Source organism: Microcaecilia unicolor, chromosome 4 (assembly GCF_901765095.1).
Source record: "Microcaecilia unicolor chromosome 4, aMicUni1.1, whole genome shotgun sequence".
Classification (NCBI taxonomy): domain Eukaryota; kingdom Metazoa; phylum Chordata; class Amphibia; order Gymnophiona; family Siphonopidae; genus Microcaecilia; species Microcaecilia unicolor.
The window spans coordinates 101,691,521-101,711,150 of NC_044034.1; the positions used below are offsets into that span (position 1 = coordinate 101,691,521).

The 19,630-nt window shown below is 41.0% G+C and overlaps 1 protein-coding gene across 1 annotated transcript in view; it reads left to right on the forward strand.

The window, feature by feature from the left end:
• VWA8 (von Willebrand factor A domain containing 8) overlaps nucleotides 1-19,630 on the forward strand; it is a 483,817-nt gene that overhangs the window by 224,159 nt on the left and 240,028 nt on the right. The window contains exon 23 of the mRNA XM_030200545.1: nucleotides 12,979-13,114. Coding sequence (XP_030056405.1) covers nucleotides 12,979-13,114 — 136 coding nt within the window. The remainder of the gene's footprint in view (nucleotides 1-12,978; nucleotides 13,115-19,630) is intronic.

Sequence of the window (19,630 nt, forward strand, 5' to 3'; positions counted from 1 at the left end):
TGACCTGACAGCGCCTCTCACCTCCGTGTGGAAGCTCTGTTGCTGCCTGCAGCGCTTCCACACGGAGGTGAGAGGTGCTGTTAGGTCAGTGCAGGGGGCCCGATACGGAGGAGGGCGGGAGCGGCGGCGGGGATGGGGGGGAGGGTGGAGGTTGGTGCGCGCGATGTTCGTTTCCAGGCGGCAGCGTCCAACAGTGACTCCGACTCCGTTTCCCTCTCTGTTCTGCCCTCTGACGTCATCACGTCTTGATGCGAGGGTGGGACAGAGAGGGAAGTCTCTACTGCGCATTTGCAGGTGAGTCGGTCACTTGCCGTTTATATGTTTGATTTAAAACATCCAGTTTTCTGCGGGGAAAACAAAGCCCCTTGAATTGCACTACACAAATTGAAATAAACTAAAAATTTAGATGATGTAAACTTTTGACTATTTTCAGCTATACTTTTTTTTTTGTCTCATGGCAATCTCTGGTTTCTTAATTTAGAAATGAGGGATAAACCTATTTAGTTCTCACTTACAAGGATATACATCCTCCTAACCCCTTAGATTTGGTATCGTGTATGAGTCTTCTGAACTCAAAAGAATTATTAGTACTTCTGGCAACTATGACAGTGTTTAGGAAACTTGAACAGGTTCACCTCCTTGTGAGGAAAGGCAGTATATTAAATAAAATAAACCATTTACATTCTGTTGGCTTAGTCTGAGAAAGGCTGCCTGTTTAGAATAATAAATATTTAAAACTCCAGAGTGTTATACTAAATTACAGGGCTTTGAAATGAAAAGGCATATGTACACTAGGGTAGTTATTAACTGAAACCAGATTCAAGTTATTACATAACTTGAAAAATGAATTTGATCTCACTGATAATCATCATTATTATTGGCTTCAGTTGCAAGCCTAGCAAGCTCAAGTGGTGTATCTCTGAAGTATGGGAATTAAAGGAGATTTATACTAATTTCTTTTATTCCTAAACAGTATTCAAATTCTATCAACTTCTTAAATTCAATCTGAATAAGGAAAGGGCTGCATAGGTAATGAAAAGGTATGGATACAGGATCTAGAAGAGTTATTACTACCCAACCTATGAAAATAAATATTGGAGAAAAGCTATTAGTATATAATTATCAGCCCCTATCACTTAGTGACTTTTTTGTGGCTCATAAAATGTTAAAAGTCTGTACTGAAAATTGCAAAATTCACAGAAGATACTAACCAGAAATGCTGGTCTTCTAATTCTGTAATTGATCTTGTACCTGCTCTATAGGTTGTACCTATTTGAGGCTGTTTTGGTCAGTTGTGTGGGATAGCATTTGTGCAATCCTAAAGATGCAAGAGGGTTTATCTTTCAGAATTATAATTTGGAAGTCCTTGGAAATAGTCAGTGCTCTCCAAGGAAGAAATTTAATGGACTTCTTATCATCTTTTCACCATTCCACAGAACAAGAAGGTACATCGGATTTGTTCAGGTTAGAGATTCACGACAAGCCAGCCATGGATGCCTTCATTCTGAATTGGGGAGAGGGTTTTCTGTACAATACCCCTCATAACAAAAACTCTCCAGAAACACGAGACTAGAGACCTATGATTCTCATTGTTCCATGTTGGTCGAGACAAATGTGGTTCTCTCTTCTGTAACTTTACATAAGAAGACCTCTAAAATTTCCCAAAAATTGGTCACACAAGCTAGGTGTTGTATCCCATCATCGAGCCTGTTGCCCTCACAGAGGGTAACTGTAGATTCTTTGAACTTGCCTGACAGAGTTTGGCAGGTGTTACTGGCTTCCAGGAGAGATTCCACTAGGAAGAGTTTTAATTTTATGTAGAAGACATTTGTCATCTGGTGTGGTAAAAAGGCTCTAGACTGCTTTTCCTGTTTCACACAAAACTGCTTGAATACCTTCTACATTTCTGTGGGTCAGGTTTGAAAACTGTTATGGTAGATGTTAGTATAACTGGTGCTTATCACCAATATGTATCTATAAAACTCATCTTTCTACAGCCTTTAGTTGTTTGATTTATGCAGTGATTGCTTCTCTTGGTCTCCTGCATGCCATGGCACCTGCATGTGGTACTAACACAGCTGGTGAAGGCTGCTTTATAACTGAGTTGTGTACCTGACCTGGAAGGTCTTGTTTTTTAGTGGTGGTAACATCAGTGTGTAGAGTAGTTGAGCTCCAGACTGTAGTAACTCATCTACCTTACACTAAGCTTAGTGTAAGGTGGATCAGTTACTACAGCAACTGGGAGGTTCTACACAGTCATCATAAGTTCTTTCCTAAGGTGGTGTCCTATTTCCACCATAATCAATGTATTGTCCTACCAGAATTTTCCCAGGCCTCATGGCCACAAACGTGAAAGCACATTGCACAAGTTGGGATGTAAGAGAGCTTTGCCCTTCTGCTTGGAAGGCTTGACTCTGGAGGGTCATTCTACAGCATAGAATGTCAGATCTATGGCAGCATCGGCAGCCCATTTGAGATCAGCCTTCTTGGAGAAAATTTGCAAAACTGACACGTGGATGTCTGTTTATACATTCATACCCCTGTACTGTTTGGAAAAGGACTCCCAGTGTGACAATAGTTTTGGGCAGTCAATCCTCCAGAATATGTTTGGGGATCAGAATCCAAATATAACTCCCCCAGGCCCATCAGAAGAGATCTAGTGAAGTTTGAAGAATGGTCAAGAATTTGGCAGCTAAGATTTAATGCTAAAATTGTAGGATCATGCATCTGGGCTATAAAAATTAATGGGAACAGTATATGGGGTGAAGTACTATGCAAGAAAGAAGAGTGAGACTTGCAGGTGATTATATCAGATAATCTCAGGTGGTCAAACAGGTAGAAAAGGTGACAGCAAAAGCCAGAATGATGCTTGGGTTCATGAGAATGGCCAGCAGAAAAAGGAAAAGGGTAGTGCCTGTGTATAGGTCTCTAGTGAGGCCTCATTTGGAGTACTGTGTATAATTCTGAAGACCACACGTACAAAAAGATATAAATAGGATGGAGTCAGTCCAGAGAGTGGCTACTAAATGATCAGAGGTCATTGTGATAAAGCATATTATTAAGTACATAAGTAATGCCACATGGGGAAAAGACCAAGGGTTCATCGAGCCCAGCATCCTGTCCACGACAGCGGCCAATTGTTATGATTGGGGTCTGAACCCCTCTCAAACTTACCCCTTTCCTGGGGGTCAGCTTCTTAGCTGGCTTCTGTTTCTTTGTCTGTCCTTTCTGAGCTGGCTCTGTCTCTCTGTGCTGGCAGCTTCCAGCAGCAGGGCTCTAATTGTTTCACTATACTGCACCTGTGTGGGTAGTCTGAGTTGCTCTAACTCTCTTTGGGTGTACTGGCTTCAAGTGTTTCACGGTTTTGCATTGGTGTGGGTTGGGCCTCTCTGGGTCAGTGTGCTTTTGCCTAGGTCTAGGGAGTGTGACATCATCAGGGAGGGCCTTGAAAAGGAAGTGGTGTTGTTTCCTTCAGAGCCTTTGCAACAGTGGTGTTTGCTTTAGGTAGGGTGGTGCAGTGTGCACTTCTGACCTTGTGTCTAGTTTCCCTGCTTGCTTTTGCTAAGGGCCAGGTTAGTGTTAGTGCAGTGTGCACTGGTGACTGTGTGTTTAGCTTTCCTGCTTTTCCCTTATGGTTCCCCTGCTTTTCCCTCTTGGTTTTGGAAGCATTGCTATGTGTAGGGCTTTGGAAGCTCTGTTGCTGATAGAAGTACTTCAGGGTTTGGTGGTGTTAGGAACACTGCAGAGTTTGCTGTTAGAAGTACTTCTGGTGTTTGTGCTATTGGGAGCATTGCAGTCTTTGCTGTTGGTGTTTGGTGATTTAGAATCACTTTTGGCTTATGTGTTAGCTTCCCTTCTTTTTCCTTGTGGCTCCCCTGTCTTCCCTTTTAGTGCTAGGAGCTCTTCTGGTTGCTTGCCAGAGTAGTGCTTGGGAAGCACCTTGTTAGTTGTATCTAGCTTGCTAGAGCAGTGCTTAGGTAGCTTGTTAGTTTTGTGTTTAGCTTATTAGTGTAGAGCTCTGCTTGTAGCTTGGTGCTTAGTAGCACCTGTGTTAGCTTTGTGTTTAGTTCCCTGCTCTGTTAGTTTAGGGCTTAGGAAGTCCCTTTCTTGAGCAGGGCTTAGGAGCTCCTGTTTAGTATAGGGCTTATGAAGTCCTTTTGTCAGTTTACTGTTAGGAACACTCCTGCTGGTTTAGGGCTTGGGAGCACGTAGATCAGTTTAGGTTTAGGAGCACTTCTGTTTCCAGTTCTGGTCCCTGTGTCATCCGGTATCCAGTAAGTCCTGCCGGCTACTCGAACCCAGGGGCTTAGTAGCTAAGTGCAGGTGAAGCTGTATGGACCAGTCCAGTGTGTTCCGGTCCGGTGTGTTCCAGTCTGGTGCACTCCAGTCCAATGTGTTCCGGTCCGGTATGTGTTCCAGTCCTGTGTCCTCCAGTCCGGGGGATTCCAGTCCATGTGTTCTGGTTCGCTGGGCAGTGCCTGCAGTCCCTGCCGGTGTGCTTGCCCAGTGTTGGTTGGTGGGTTTTGCCTGCTGCTGTCGCTCCTCGGCAGCAGCCCAAGGGCTCACGTTTGCTCCAGAGCCCGGCCCCGCGGGCTCTGTACCTGAGAACCTGACACCAATCCAGGCCAAGGGCACCTGGCAAGCTTCCCAAACGTACAAACATTCTATACATGTTGTTCCTGGAATTGTGGATTTTTCCCAAGTCCATTTAGGAGTGGTTTATGGACTTCTCCTTTAGGAAACCGTCCAACCCCTTTTTAAACTCTGCCAAGCTAACCGCCTTCACCATGTTCTCCGGCAACGAATTCCAGAGTTTAATTATACGTTGGGTGAAGAAACATTTTCTCCGATTTATTTTAAATTTACTACACTGTAGTTTCATCGCATGCCTCCTAGTATTTTTGGAAAGCGTGAACAGACGCTTCACATCCACCTGTTCCAGTCCACTCATTATTTTATAGACCTCTATCATGTCTCCCCTCAGTCGTCTCTTCTCCAAGCTGAAAAGCCCTAGCCTTTCTTCATATGGAAGTCGTCCCATCCCCGCTATCATTTTAGTCGCCCTTCGCTGCACCTTTTCCAATTCTACTATATCTTTCTTGAGATGCGGCGACCAGAATTGAACACAATACTCAAGGTGCGGTCGCACCATGGAGCGATACAACGGCATTATAACATCCTCACACCTGTTTTCCATACCTTTCCTAATAATACCCAACATTCTATTTGCTTTCCTAGCCGCAGCAGCACACTGAGCAGAAGGTTTCAGTGTGTTATCGACGACGACACCCAAATCTCTTTATTGGTCCGTAACTCCTAACGTGAAACCTTGCATGACGTAGCTATAATTCGGGTTCTTTTTTCCCACATGCATCACCTTGCACTTGCTCACATTAAACGTCATCTGCCATTTAGTCGCCCAGTCTCCCAGTCTCGTAAGGTCCTTCTGTAATTTTTCACAATCCTGTCGCGATTTAACGACTTTGAATAACTTTGTGTCATCAGCAAACTTAATTACCTCGCTAGTTACTCCCATCTCTAAATCATTTATAAATATATTAAAAAGCAGTGGTCCTAGCACAGACCCCTGAGGAACCCCACTAACTACCCTTCTCCATTGTGAATACTGCCCATTTAACCCCACTCTCTGTTTCCTATCCTTCAACCAGTTTTTAATCCACAATAGGACATTTCCTCCTATCCCATGACCCTCCAATTTCCTCTGTAGCCTTTCATGAGGTGCCTTGTCAAATGCCTTTTGAAAATCCAGCTACAAGATATCAACCGGCTCCCCTTTGTCCACATGTTTGTTTACTCCTTTAAAGAATTGCAGCAAATTGGTCAGGCAAGATTTCCCCACACAAAAGCCGTGCTGACTTGGTCTCAGTAATCCATGTCCTTGGATGTGATCTGTAATTTTGTTTTAGAACCAGGCACACCCGTTAAAGAGGGGCCAACCACAACCGGGCTGAAGGCCAGCGAAGACAGAAGTGTGGGGGAGGGTACAGGGAGGGCCAGCTAGAGAGCAGAGGTAGTTGTGGGAGGGAAACAAGGGGTAGCAAGGGAGGAGGAGAGAGGAATTCGAACTGCACAGGAAGTCCTTTTGAATTTGGATGCAGGAGAAGAGCAACGCTATGTCTTTATCTTCCTTGATCACCCCTTTTACCTCTCAGTCATCCAGCGGCCAAACCGATTCTTTTGACGGCTTCCTGCTTATAATATACGGAAAAAAATTTTTTGCTATGTTTTTTGCCTCTAATGCTATCTTTTTTTTTCGTAATCCCTCTTGGCCTTCTTTATCTGTGCCTTGCATTTGCTTTGACACTCCTTATGCTGCTTCTTATTTGCAGACGGTTCCTTCTTCCATTTTCTGAAGGCATTTCTTTTAGCCCTAATAGCTTCCTTCACCTCACTTTTCAACCACGCCGGCTGTCTTTTGGGCTTCCGTCTTTCTTTTCTAATTCGTGGAACATGTTTGGCCTGGGCCTCCAGGATGGTATTTTTGAACAGCGTCCATGCCTGTTGTACAGTTTTTACCCTCTCAGTTGCCCCCCTAAGTTTTTTTTTAACCGTTCTTCTCATTTTATCATAGTCTCCTTTTTTAAAGTTAAACGCTAACGTATTTGACTTCCTGTGTATAATTACTTCAAGGTTGATATCAAAACTGATCATATTATGTATATATACTTTGGAAGAAAGGTGGGAGAGGAGAAATAAGACAGACATTTAAATATCTCCATGGCATAAATTCATAGGAGGTGGACCTCTTTTAGTTGAAAAGAAACTCTGGAATGAGGGGGCATTAGATGAGGGTGAAAGGGGAAAGACTTAAGAGTAATATAAGTAAATATTTTATAGAAGGGGTGGCGGATGGATTGAATGTTTTCCCAGTGGGGGCAGTGGGGACAAGAACTGTATCTGAATTCAGGAAAACATGGGACAGGCACAAAGAACCTCTGAGGGAGAAGAAAGGATTGTAGAACTTATTAGGTGGTGAATAAAAAATGGTGTGGAATTAATCAACATAGGATCAGAGACGATGAATCATTCACATTTTTTATATTTCATTTAGTTAATGTTTTTTACATTGTGATCCATATATACATATATTTATGGTTATTTGTATTTGTACAGACTCCTGAAGCAGGCACGCTTGTGCTGAAACATGGTACCATGTCGAGTTGCTATCAAATAAAGTTCTTACTCATACATTGTGAGTCCTTTGTCTGTTTGGAAGAGCCTGATCCCATTCCCATGCCTTATTTATTTATTTATTTATTGCATTTGTATCCCACATTTTCCCACCTTTTTGCTGGCTCAATGTGGCTTACAGTGTGCCGTAGTGGCAATTGCCATTTTTGGCATGAAAATACAATATGGAATTTGATTGAAGTAACTTATAGAGTAAGTTATATAATCAGATCATTTCTAGCGTGAGAGATTAGTTGAAGAAACATTAATGTTCATTATTTACAGAGTGGTTTAAGCAATCAGGTATAGAGAGTTCGGTTTTATCTAGTTCTGGAAGAGTATCATTGCTTGGTGATTAGGAAGGATCTTTGTGGTAAGCCTTGTTGAACGGGTTGATTTTTAGTAATTTTCAGAAGATTGTTAGGTTGTGCGTTGTTTTTATGACCTTTGGTAGAACGTTCCAGAGTTGTGTGCCAATGTAGGAAAAGGAGGATGCGTAAGTTGATTTGTTTTTAAGTCCTTTACAACTGGGGTAGTGGAGATTCAGGAATGTGCGTGCAGACCTTTTTGTGTTCCTGGTTGGTAAGTCTATGAGGTCTGACATATATACCGGAGCCTCGCCATTGATGATTTTATGGACCAGGGTACAAATTTTGAACGTAATTCGTTCTTTCTGTGGGAGCCAATGTAGCTTTTCTCCTAGGGGTCTGGCGCTTTCATATTTCACTTTTCCAAATATGAGCCTGGCTGCTGTGTTTGGGGCTATTTGGAGTTTCTTGATGATTTGTTATTTGCAACCAGCGTAGATGGCATTACAATAATCTAGGTGGCTTAGCAGCATTGATTGAACCAAGCTGCGGAATATTTCTCTTGGGAAGAAAGGTTTAACTCTTTTGAGTTTCCACATTGAGTGTAACATTTTCTTTGTTGTATTTTTTGCATGGCTTTCCAGTGTGAGATTTCAGTCAATTGTGACTCCAAGAATTTTCAGGCTGTCCGAAACAGGAGGGGAGTAATCTTGGGGTATTTATAGTGGTGGGTTTGCTCATATTATATTGTGATGAGAGGATAAGGCACTGTGTTTTTTCTGCATTGAGCTTTAATTGGAATGCATCCACCCATGAGTTCATTATTTGTAGGCTTTGTTCGATTTCATTTGTGATTTCAGATAGGTTATGTTGTAACGGGATGTAGATTGTGACATCGTCTTCGTAAATGTAAGGATTGAGGCCTTGGTTGATTAACGATTTGGCCAGTGGTGTCGTCATCACGTTGAAAAGGGTTGGTGAGAGTGGCGATCCCTGGGGTACTCCACAATCAGCTTTCCATGTCGATGAGGTATTTAGGTTAGATATCACTTGGTATGTTCTTGTGGATAGGAAGCTGTTAATCCATCTCAGTACGTTTCCTTCAATCCCGAGATATTCTAGGATGTTCAGTAGTATATTGTGGCTAACCATGTCAAAAGCGCTGGACATGTCGAATTGTAGGAGTAGTACACTATTGCCTGATGCAATTGTTTGAATTTTGTTAAGAGCGTGATTAACACTGTTTCGGTACTGTGGTTGGATCGAAATCCTGATTGTGATTCATGTAGTATTGAAAATTTATTTAAGTAGTCAGTAAGTTGCTTGGTTACTATGCTTTCCATCAGTTTTACTACCAGAGGAATGGATGCAACCGGACGATAATTGGTTATGTCATTTGCTTTTTTCTTTGAGTCTTTGGGTAGTGGGGTGAGTAATATGTTTCCTTTATCTTTAGGGAAGAGTCCATGTTGAAGCATGTGATTTAGGTATGAAGTGAGGTCTGTTATGAAACGTTGAGGGGTGGATTTTATTAGGTTGTTAGGACATATGTCCAATTTGCAGTGAGATTTGGTGAATCTATTGATTGCTTGGGTGACAATTTCTTTGGTCAGTAGATCGAAGTTTGTCCAGATTCGGTCTTCTGGGTATCCATCGGTGGTAGGGTCCAGATAGTTAATGAATTTTTCATGGTCGGTTGTATTAAGTGGTAACGTAGCTCTTAAATTTTTGATTTTCTCATTGAAGTGTTTAGCCAGGCTGACTGCTGATGGGGTGTCCGTGTTGGATGTGGTAATCGGTGTGGTGTCAAGTAGTTTTTTCACGATTTGGAAAAGTTTATGTGTATCTTTGTAATCTGGCCCAATTTTGGATTTGTAATATGATCTTTTGGTATGTCTTACTTTCCATGCTCATTCATGTCTCCTTACTTGTGTTTTCAATTCTTTCAGTTCTTCATTAAACCATGGTATCAAGGTATGTCTTCGTGAGGTTCTGTTTGTAATGGTGCAATTTTGTCTAATATGCTCCTGCATCTATTGTCCCAGTTTAGGAGGAAGTATTTGGAATCTGTGCTATCCAATCATTATTGTACATCTGTTGCCAAAATGTTACAGGATCAGTTTTGCCTCTCGTGGGGTATAAGTAGTGTGTTCTTGCTTGTGGTATGCTCCTTTTTTTCGCCATCGTAGGGATAGATTTAGTTTGTGGTGGTCTGACCATGGTATGTCTGTCCATTTTGTATCTTTTAGAATTAGTCTGTGCTTTCTACATAGGACTTTAGTGTTCCTTCCACTTTTGTGGTTCTCTCGCACTATTAGACCAGCATGTGGGTCCCTTGAGTTGGTGCAGTGCACCATGGAGTGGGGGACTCAGGTCCCTATCTCTCTCTGCCTGTTACACTTGTGGTGGAAATTGTGACCCCTCCCAAAGTCACCAAAACTCTACTGTACCCATATATAGGTGCCCCCTTCACCCATAAGGGCTGTTGTAGTGGTGTGCAGTGGGAGGGGGAGGTTAATGGGTTTTGGAGGGCTCAGGGGACAAGATAAGGGAGCAAAGGTGAGATGTGAACCTGGGAGCATTTTTATGAAGTGCACAGAAGTGCCCTCTAGGGTGTCCTATTGCTGTCCTGGGATGCCTGGGGGACCAGTCTACAAAAAATGCTGGTTCCTCCTATATTCCAGTGGCATGAAATAAGTTTTGCACTTGTTTTTTTTTTGTTTGTTTGTTTTTTTTAAATGGACCAAAAAAACAAAACATCCAAAGCACAAGGCCTTGTTCGAAAAAGCATTTTTGAAAAACAAGAAGTCTTTAGTCAATGTAGACGTCATATCGAAAATGCTCCTCCACGTCTCATGGTTATGTATGTGCTCTGTAATTTTGTTTTTTATTATAGGCTTTACCTTTTTGCTCAGAACCAACGTCAGGCTTACCGGTCTCTAATTTCCCAGATCACATTTGGAACCCTTTTTAAAAATTAGCGTTACATTGGCCATCCTCCATTCTTGATGTACCATGCTTTATTTTTAAAGATAAATTGCATATTACTAACAATAGCTCTGCAAGTTCATTTTTGAATTCTGTCAGTACTCTGGGATATATTCCATCCAGACTAGGTGATTTGCTACTCTTAGGGGCCCTTTTACTAAGCTGCATAGGCACCTACGTGTGCCCAGCGCGCGCCAAATTAGAGTTACCGCCCAGTTACTACATGGCCCTTGCGGTAATTTCAATTTTGGCATGCATCTGAAAATAAATTTTATTTTCTGACACATGGCAGCTACGTGTGTAGACCATTACCGCCTGGTTACCGCGTGAGACTTTACCGCTAGGTCAATGCCTTTCCGTAAGGTCTCAGACCCAAAATGGATGCGCAGCAATTTTCATTTTGCCGCACATGCATTTTCGGCAAAAATTTTAAAAAGGCATCTTTTGTAGGTGCACTAAAAAATAATTCTGCGTGTGCCCAAAACACGTGTCTATACTACTGCAGGCCATTTTTCAGCGCACCTTAGTAATAAGACCCCTTAATTTGTCAAATTGCTTCATCACATAACTAGGTATGTAGTTTTGGACTTTTTTTTTTCCTTTGTATAATGTTTATCCTTTTGAGCTTTCTCTGGATTTTCTGTAGGATCCCATAATTGGGGACTAAGAGAGGATTGTTCTGTTTCCTAAATTGTGTATTCTGATCGTTTCTGTATTTTTCTTATATCTTGTTTCCTATTATTTTCAGTTGGAACTTTCTTCCATTTTCTGAAGGATTTTCTTTTAGCTCTAATATCATCCTTCACCTCAGTCCAATTAGGTAATTTAAAGGCATGTTTTATCTTCTTCTCTAAAGACAGTCTAAGCCATTTTGCTCAAGATGAAGCAACAGAATTCCTTTTAAGAGGAAAATAATGAGGAGGGATTCTATTTATACACAATTGTTTCAATAATCTGTATTTTAAAAAAAACCCAAAACTAATTCTTGCACAAAAGTACCATAAATGGTCAAAAAGTGCCCATCTGACCACATTTTCTCCGGTAAAGTGTAGAGAAGTGTGAACAGACATTTGGAAAGCAGTTGAGGAGTAAGATATACATACCCTCATCATAATATTATTCTGTGTCTGTATTTTGGTTAAGGAGATAAAGGTGCTCATTTTCAAATAGTAACATATGTAAATCTATGTGCTTTGAAAATGAGCCTCAAAATGTTTGGAAGTATTATCCCATATGTTCCTCAAAAACTCAAAAGTAATGGAGATATAGTTATATCTCCATTACTTTTGACTATTCTGTCATACATCTATCAAAAAAAATGCTTGTTCAAGGTGATCACGTTTGCTCTAAATCTGCCTGTTTGTGCAACTAACTTTAGTGTACATTGATTAAAACTGTAATAATTTAAAATATTTACTAATTACAAGTCATCATACAGAGATAGTCATAAAAGAAGTTGTACCTAGTTTTTTCTGCCTTCTGTTTTATAGGCCTGTCTACTTATGGTATATCTGGAAGTCTCTCTGACATCACCAATATTTGTTTATAATTTTTGAAATAAATTAGTGTGTTTATTATGTATTATTTACTACTGTGATTATTGGTGTATGGTTTTCCTTTGGCTTTTTGAATCATCTAATTTAGAAACTCCTCCTCCAGCCAAAATAGTTTATACCTCCACTTCTTTCGCCAGTGTTAAAATATAGTTCATCCTTGTTCCCCAGGCTTCTTGGGGTTCTACAGAGGGAAGCATTCATAGTTTCTGGGAGGGAATTACTGCTATTGCTTAAAGATGATACCCACTTGATCTGGGATATACATACATATAAGACACTTCTATGACTGAGTAAGACTGGGCATCCAAATGGCAGATGGCATTTAATTTGAGCAAGTGCAAAGCGAGGCATGTAGGGAAGAGGAACCCTAGCTATTGCTGCATGATGCAAGGTTCCACATTAGGAGTTCAGCCTGTGCACATAATGCCCCTTTAAAATCTGTACACGGTGTGTATCCCCACATGTAAATAGAACCTAAAATTGCTATTTGTACACGTAGCTGATTTATAATGTAAAAGCTGCTTATTTACATGTGGAGATGCATCTAAAATAAGGTCTTAAGTGTAGTAGCAGGCCTTCTTTTCTTTGTTTTTTATTCTTTGTAGAAAGCAGGGTTCTGGAGTCAGTACACCAAACCTGTATGATTCCAACTCTGACTGCTACTATTAGGCTTTATTTTTTTTGTTCTGGATCTAAAGTACTGGTAAATATAACTTGTATTCACTGGGGCAAAGATTATAGATATATAATGATAAATTTACAATATGTTATAATGTAAATTTTTATTTTGAAGCTGGAGTCAGAATCGGTACATTTTTACCAACTCTGACTCCATAGCCCTGGTAGAAAGCAGGTGCTCGATATGAATTGAGTCAGCTATACAAATCCCTTGTTTGCATGTTGGAAGGAGTGACATTGTATATTTTGTCTTCTAGGTGAAAGCAGCCAAGATGGGGCATATTCTGGTTATAGATGAGGCAGATAAAGCACCAACAAACGTTACCTGTATTTTAAAAACTCTTGTAGAGAGTGGTGAAATGATTCTCTCAGATGGAAGGCGTCTTGTTGCTAGTAAGTACATTTAAAGTCCTTTAGAAATAAACCAGAATGCAGTGTACATGAAAAACATTCCTGCAAGTAAGCTTATCAAGTATTAGTTTCAATATACTGCTGATGTTGCACAGGCTCTTAGTGCAGCAGATTTTGATCCTGGGGAACTGGGTTCGATTTCCACTGCTCCTTGTGACTCTGGGCAAGTCACTTTAACCCTCCATTACCCCAGGTACAAAATAAGTATTTGTATATACAATGTAAACCACTTTGAATGTAGTTGCAAAAGCCACAGAAAGGTGGTATATCAAGTCCCATCCCCCCCCCCCCCTTCTCAAGTCATAATAAGCCCATTATATTATGTCCATAATGAAAGGGTGGTGAATTTGTGGAACAGCCTCATAGTGGAGATGGCGGAGACAAAAACTGCATCTGAATTCAAGAAAGTTTGTGGCAAATACGTAGGGTTATACAGGAGAGGAAGGAATAGCAGATGGCATGGATAGGTAAACTGGATAGACCATATGGATTTATCTGCCTTCTTCTTTCTCTGTTTCTCTGTCTACATTTGTATTTATTTACATTTATTACTGTGGAATTAGAAATCTTTCTCTGGGGATGATCCCTACTCTCCCCCCAACCCCTGGAGTAGGCAATAGCTACGTTTGGACCTGGGAAGACAATGTACACTGTCTGCTGATTTTTTTTTCATAACTTTCCTAAATAAAGAAATATAAGATCATATAAATTTAAGGCTTTTAATTTTTGGTTAAGTACCATTTAAAGGTTTTGACCTTTGCAGCTGTTCCTGTAAGGTTTTTGTTACCATTTATTTTTCATTTTATCAAAGTGTCCTTTTTGAAATGCTAATGTACTGGATTTCATGTACTTCAGTTATTAAATGAAATTTGATCATGTGATGATCACTGGTGGCAAGTGGCCCCAGCACCGTTACCTCTTGTACCACTAAGGACTACATCTAGAATTGCTCCTCCTCTTGTCAGTTCCTGAACCAGGTGCTCCGTAAAGCAGTCTTTTATTTCATCTAGAAACTTCACCTCTCTAGCATGCCCTGATTTTACATTTTTCCAGTCAATGTTGGAGTAATTGAAAGAAATAGGGCTCCAAGTGGATACTGTAAAGGTCCCTATGTGCGCATGTATAAAAAATCAGAAGTATAGAAGAGACCTCAGTTAAAAAGTGTTCACTGTCCCTCTGACATATGTCCTTTACTGGGCTAGAGCATATCGATCATTGGTCAAAGAAAAAACTCCCCAAAAAATAAACAACAAGATTCAGCAATCTATTATTCTATAACCAAAAATGAAAAGCCCCAAATTTATATAATCTTATGTTTCTTTATATAGGAAAGTTACATTTCACCTTTACACATGGAATTTCTATCCATAAGGATTCCAAGCTGTATTTATTTTCCTACAGTACTTTGTTTTAATGTTCTCTATAACATATAGTGCTTCCCCTCCACCAATTTGATGTACCCTGTCACTGTGATTTCCCTCCACCAGGTCTCAGAGATGCCTATTATATCTACCTTTTCATTTAATGCTATAAATTCTAACGCGTCCATCTTATTTTTTAGGCTTCCAACATTTGAATACAGACACTTAAAAAATGTTTGGGTTTTTTTCCTATTAATAACTTGCTCAGTAGTTAATTTGCAATCTTTCAAGTCTGTCTGGTCTTTTTTTTTAAAGGTACCTTAATTGCAACCTTACTATCGGGATGCCCTAATTTCCCTGTTTTGAGGATGTCCTTCAGAAATACTTTGTTTTGAACCATCTGCTTTTGAGAAACTGTCAGCCTTTTCCCAGGTTCTAGTTGAAAATCTATCTCCTTTTTAAATGTTAATGCTCTTGGTAAAGGCGGGCCCCATCTTTCCAGAATAGGATTCCCTTTTCACTTATCTAAATCTTTCGTTTCTGCACCATTATCTCATACACGCTTTGAGATTTCGGAGCTCTTCTCATCTCTGCTATGGAGTCCTGTGCATGGAACGGGCAGCATTCCTGAAAAAATTATTCTGGAGGTTCTGGATTAACTTTCTACCTAAAAACCTAAATTTGGCTTACAGAACCTCCCTCCCATTTTCTCCTGTGTCATTGGTATCCATGTGTACCAAGACAGCTGGCTCCTCCCCAGCACTGCCTAAAATGTTATCTATGCAAAAAAGGGAAATCCGTCGGGAGAGACACTTGCCAAAATCTACATCCAAAAAGTCAGTCCCTTAAAATGGGTACAGAGGCATTTACCAAAAATACTTCCTCAGTGATACTACGCAATACTAAATAATTTGTGAGGGGGTATACAGAGAGCTATTTTTCATTGAATCTAGCCGCAAAGCGACTCACTAACAAGCTCTATACATCATATTTTACTGTCTATAAGTGTTTCCCCCATTTTATATGTGAATACACTATTAGAAAACTTAAAGTGAAAACTATAAATTAAATTAATATTGCTATTTTCTTTAGTAAATACCTGTGTAAATAACTGGACCCGCTGCTGAGGGGAAGAAAACTTTTTACCCCTAAACTGCTACTCAAATCACTGTAACCAAACACAGAAGCAGATAAATATGTACTGGAAAAATAAAGACTGTCAGGAGCGGACTTATCTGAATCCGAAATTTGGTCGTTATTTCCTGAAGTTTCCATGTTGACGTTCAGGGGTAAAAAGTTTTCTTCTTCCCCTCAGTTGTGGGTCCAGTTTTTTACACAAATGTATTTAGTATTATTTAATATTACGTAGTATCACTGAGGAAGTATTTTTGGTAAATGCCCCTGTAACCATTTTGAGGGATTGATTTTTTTGGATGTAAAATGTTATCTAGGCAGGCAAGTGACCAAGTGATCTTCATGTCCACCAGCCATCCAGCTATGTACATCCTAATGACCAAATCATCAACTATAATAGCAGTCCTAACATTTTGTCCTGAGCACATGCCTTTAGAAGGCAGGTCCTTCGATATAGGATCACTTCCAGCGACATGAAGATGATGGTCTCCTTTCAGGTGGCCTTTCTCCTTCAAGAAACAAGATGGCAAGCTGAGAGATGCGACCAGAGACTTACCCTGTGCATTGAGCTGATGTCCTCATCTTGACTGAGGAAAGCACCCTGCTGGTTTTTTACGTTTCAATCTCATGTCCTGCTTGGACTATTAGCCCCTGACGCAGCCCTTGTGGGCGAAACACAGTCTGTGTCGGGCAAATCTCTGAAAATAAAGTTTTGAACCATATCGCTGATTGATCTGCTTTGTTTGTCTCCACTTTCTCCTTCAAGGCCACACAGAGACTTCCATACTGGAGGTGGGACCTCTCTACTAAGTCCCTGAAGGTCTCCTCTGTATACCTTTTGTATATCTTAGCTCCTCCAAATCTTCTGCTCTAGCCTCCAGAGATTGGACTCATTCCAAATGCACACATTTAACCTATCACCAAATGGGAGAAAATCATACATATGATAATGCAAAAGACTGGTTAGCCTCAATCTAGCTACTGGACTACTAGCTGCATTTTCATAGTGGTGGGCTGGTAATTAAGTTTACTAAGGGAGTAAGGGTATGTAAACTAAAATAAAGCTTTTTAGTTATACTATTTTATCTCAATGACCTAAAGATACTATTTCTAAAAGCTAATTACTAGCTGATGTAGATTCCCCAATTAAAATTTCTAAACATTTAATTGGGTGAAAACCCTATAAAGCAGAGTTTAAGTCTGGGTTGGGTGGAAGGGTCTCAAACACTAAACAGTGACTTTAATAACTTCTCTGCTAGGCTCAAACTGCTTTAAACAGTGATAGACTGCTAAACTATACTATAAACTGCTTTTGTTGGATGAGCAGAGTAATACATTCTACATTGAAATCATTCATTTAACCACAATTCCAACTTATCCCAAGTTTGAACACAATCTGGCTTATTTTCGAAAAAGAAGGGCGCCCATCTTTTGACACAAATCGGAAGTTGGGTGTCCTTCTCACAGGGTTGCCCAAATCAGCATAATCAAAAGCCGATTTTGGGCGTCCTCAACTGCTTTCCGTCGCGGGGACGACCAAAGTTCATGGGGGCGTGTTGGAGGCATAGCAAAGTTGGGACTGGGGCATGCCTAACACATGGGTGTCCTTGACCAATAATGGAAAATACTTGGACAACTTTACCTGGTCCTTTTTTTCTTACGACCAAGCCACAAAAATGTGCCATAAATGACCACCGGTGGGAATCGGTGATGACCTCCCCTTACTTCCCCAGTGGTCACTAACCCCCTCTCACCCTCAAAACAAATTTTAAAAATATTTTTCCAGCCTCTATGCCAGCCTCAAATGTCATACCCAGCTCCATGACAGCAGTATGGAGGTCCCTGGAGCAGTTTTAGTGAGTGCAGTGCACTTCAGGCAGGCGGACCCAGGCCCACCCCCCTCCCGTTACATTTGTGGTGGTAACTGTGAGCCCTTCAAAACCCACCAGAAACCCACTGTACTCGCATGTAGGTGCCCCCCTTCACCCATAAGTTCTATGGTAGTGGTCTACAGTTGTGCAGAGTGGGTTTTGGGGGGCTCAACACACAAGGTAAGGGAGCTATGCACCTGGGAGCAATTCATGAAGTCCACTGCAGTATCCCCTAGGGTGCCCGGTTGGTGTCCTGGCATGTCAGGGGGACCAGTGCACTACGAGTGCTGGCATCTCCCACAACCAAAGGGCTTGGATTTGGTCATTTCTGAGATGAGCGTCCTCGGTTTCCATTATCGCCGAAAATCGGGGACGACCATCTCTAAGGTCCACCTAAATTTCGCGATTTGGGCGTCCCCGACCATATTATTGAAACGAAAGATGGCCGCCCATCTTGTTTCGATAATACAGGTTTCCCCACCCCTTCACTGGGACGTCCTGCGAGGACGTCCTCAGGAAAAGTTTGGCGCCCCTTTCAATTTGTGCCCCTCCATGGCTCACCAGGTAATACTAGTGTAGGTTTCCTCCCCATAGTAACAGATCCTGTTTCAGCACTTGCTCTGTCAAGTTGGGTGTTGATCGTCCAAGTCTTACCACAGAATTTCTATTAGATATAGGGCTGGACTTCGACTGGACCCACTCTAGGAATTCACTTTCTTCTTGCTGAGCTGCATTGTTGCTTTGTTTTCTGTTTAGGATCACTGTCATCCTTTTCGGTCAATCATATTGTCAGTCCCAGGTCTATGGCAGACTGGAATAGGTTTTCCTCCAGGATATGTCTGTATTTTGCACCATCCGCTGTCTCTTTAATCTTCCTTTCTTCTACTGCTACTGAGTATCCGTATAAGTTATTTTTTACTTCAGTTAGTATATTGCTTACCTTTAACAACCCAAAACAATTTGCAGTATGTTCCCTTCCCACCCCTATTTGCCCCTTATTGCAAGAAAACCCCCTTATTAACATAAAAACACTTCCTCTCTATAGCCCCTTCACCCTTGTCAATTCTGCTCATCACATCATAGAAGCCTGCCAAAGTAACCATGTATTCATGGAAGGCAGCAAAATTGCAAATAATCAGTAGAGTCTTATTTCATCTAGCAAGACATTCACCAATTGAGATCTGATACTAGAAAGGACCTCCCCTGAGTACTTTCCAGCGGTGCCTCCACCATTTATAGAATTGCCAACAGTCCCTCCTTCCTTCCCCAGTTGAATGGAACTGGCATTGTGTTACATATGCCTCCAATTTATTAACCAGATAACCCAGACCTAGGCCAAACCAAACGTTGAATATTATTTCTAAATATGTAAAGCTAATATGAAAGGTCATCAGGAGCCAATGGAGGGTGCTAAGCACAAGGGACACATGATCTCTAATCTTTAACCCTCCCACAATCCACTCTGCTGTATTTTACAAAATCTGCTACCATCGTGCTTTCTTGTTGAGAAGGTGTCAACAGGGTGTTATTTGTTTTATGCCATACATATTGCTTTATGCCATACATATTGCTTAGCTTTGAGACCAGAAGGTTTTACTGTGATCTTATCAGACCACAAAATGTTCTCCTGCCTGTGTGCAGTGTCCCATAAGTATTAGTTTTCCACAAAAGTTATGTGGCACACCATATAGCTTTTCTTCAGCAATAGATTATCTTGAAACCTTCCCATAGCTACCTCATTTGTGGAGTGATCTTGAAGATGTTGAACCATCAACATTTTTGCTAGTCTCATCCAGAGACTAATTCTCTTAGAGGAATCATAGGCCTCACAATAACCTTCCTCAGCAGTTTCTTAACCCATGGTTACTATCATTAGTGGAATGGCTTGTTAGAGACAGGATTGTGGTACCAAACGGTTCTCCATTTTACAATGATGGACCTGCCAGTGATTCAATAGATAACCATATTTGCTTTATAACCTTATCTCCCAATCTGTACCTTTGAATAACCTGGAGTTCTTTGAGCAGTTTTTGTGTTCAGCATGTTTAGACCTTTGCTTCAGATTAACTTCAGCTGAAGGAAGCAGTTTAATTCTTCATCCAGGAGTATTTGAATTGGTCCAGCTACTGCGA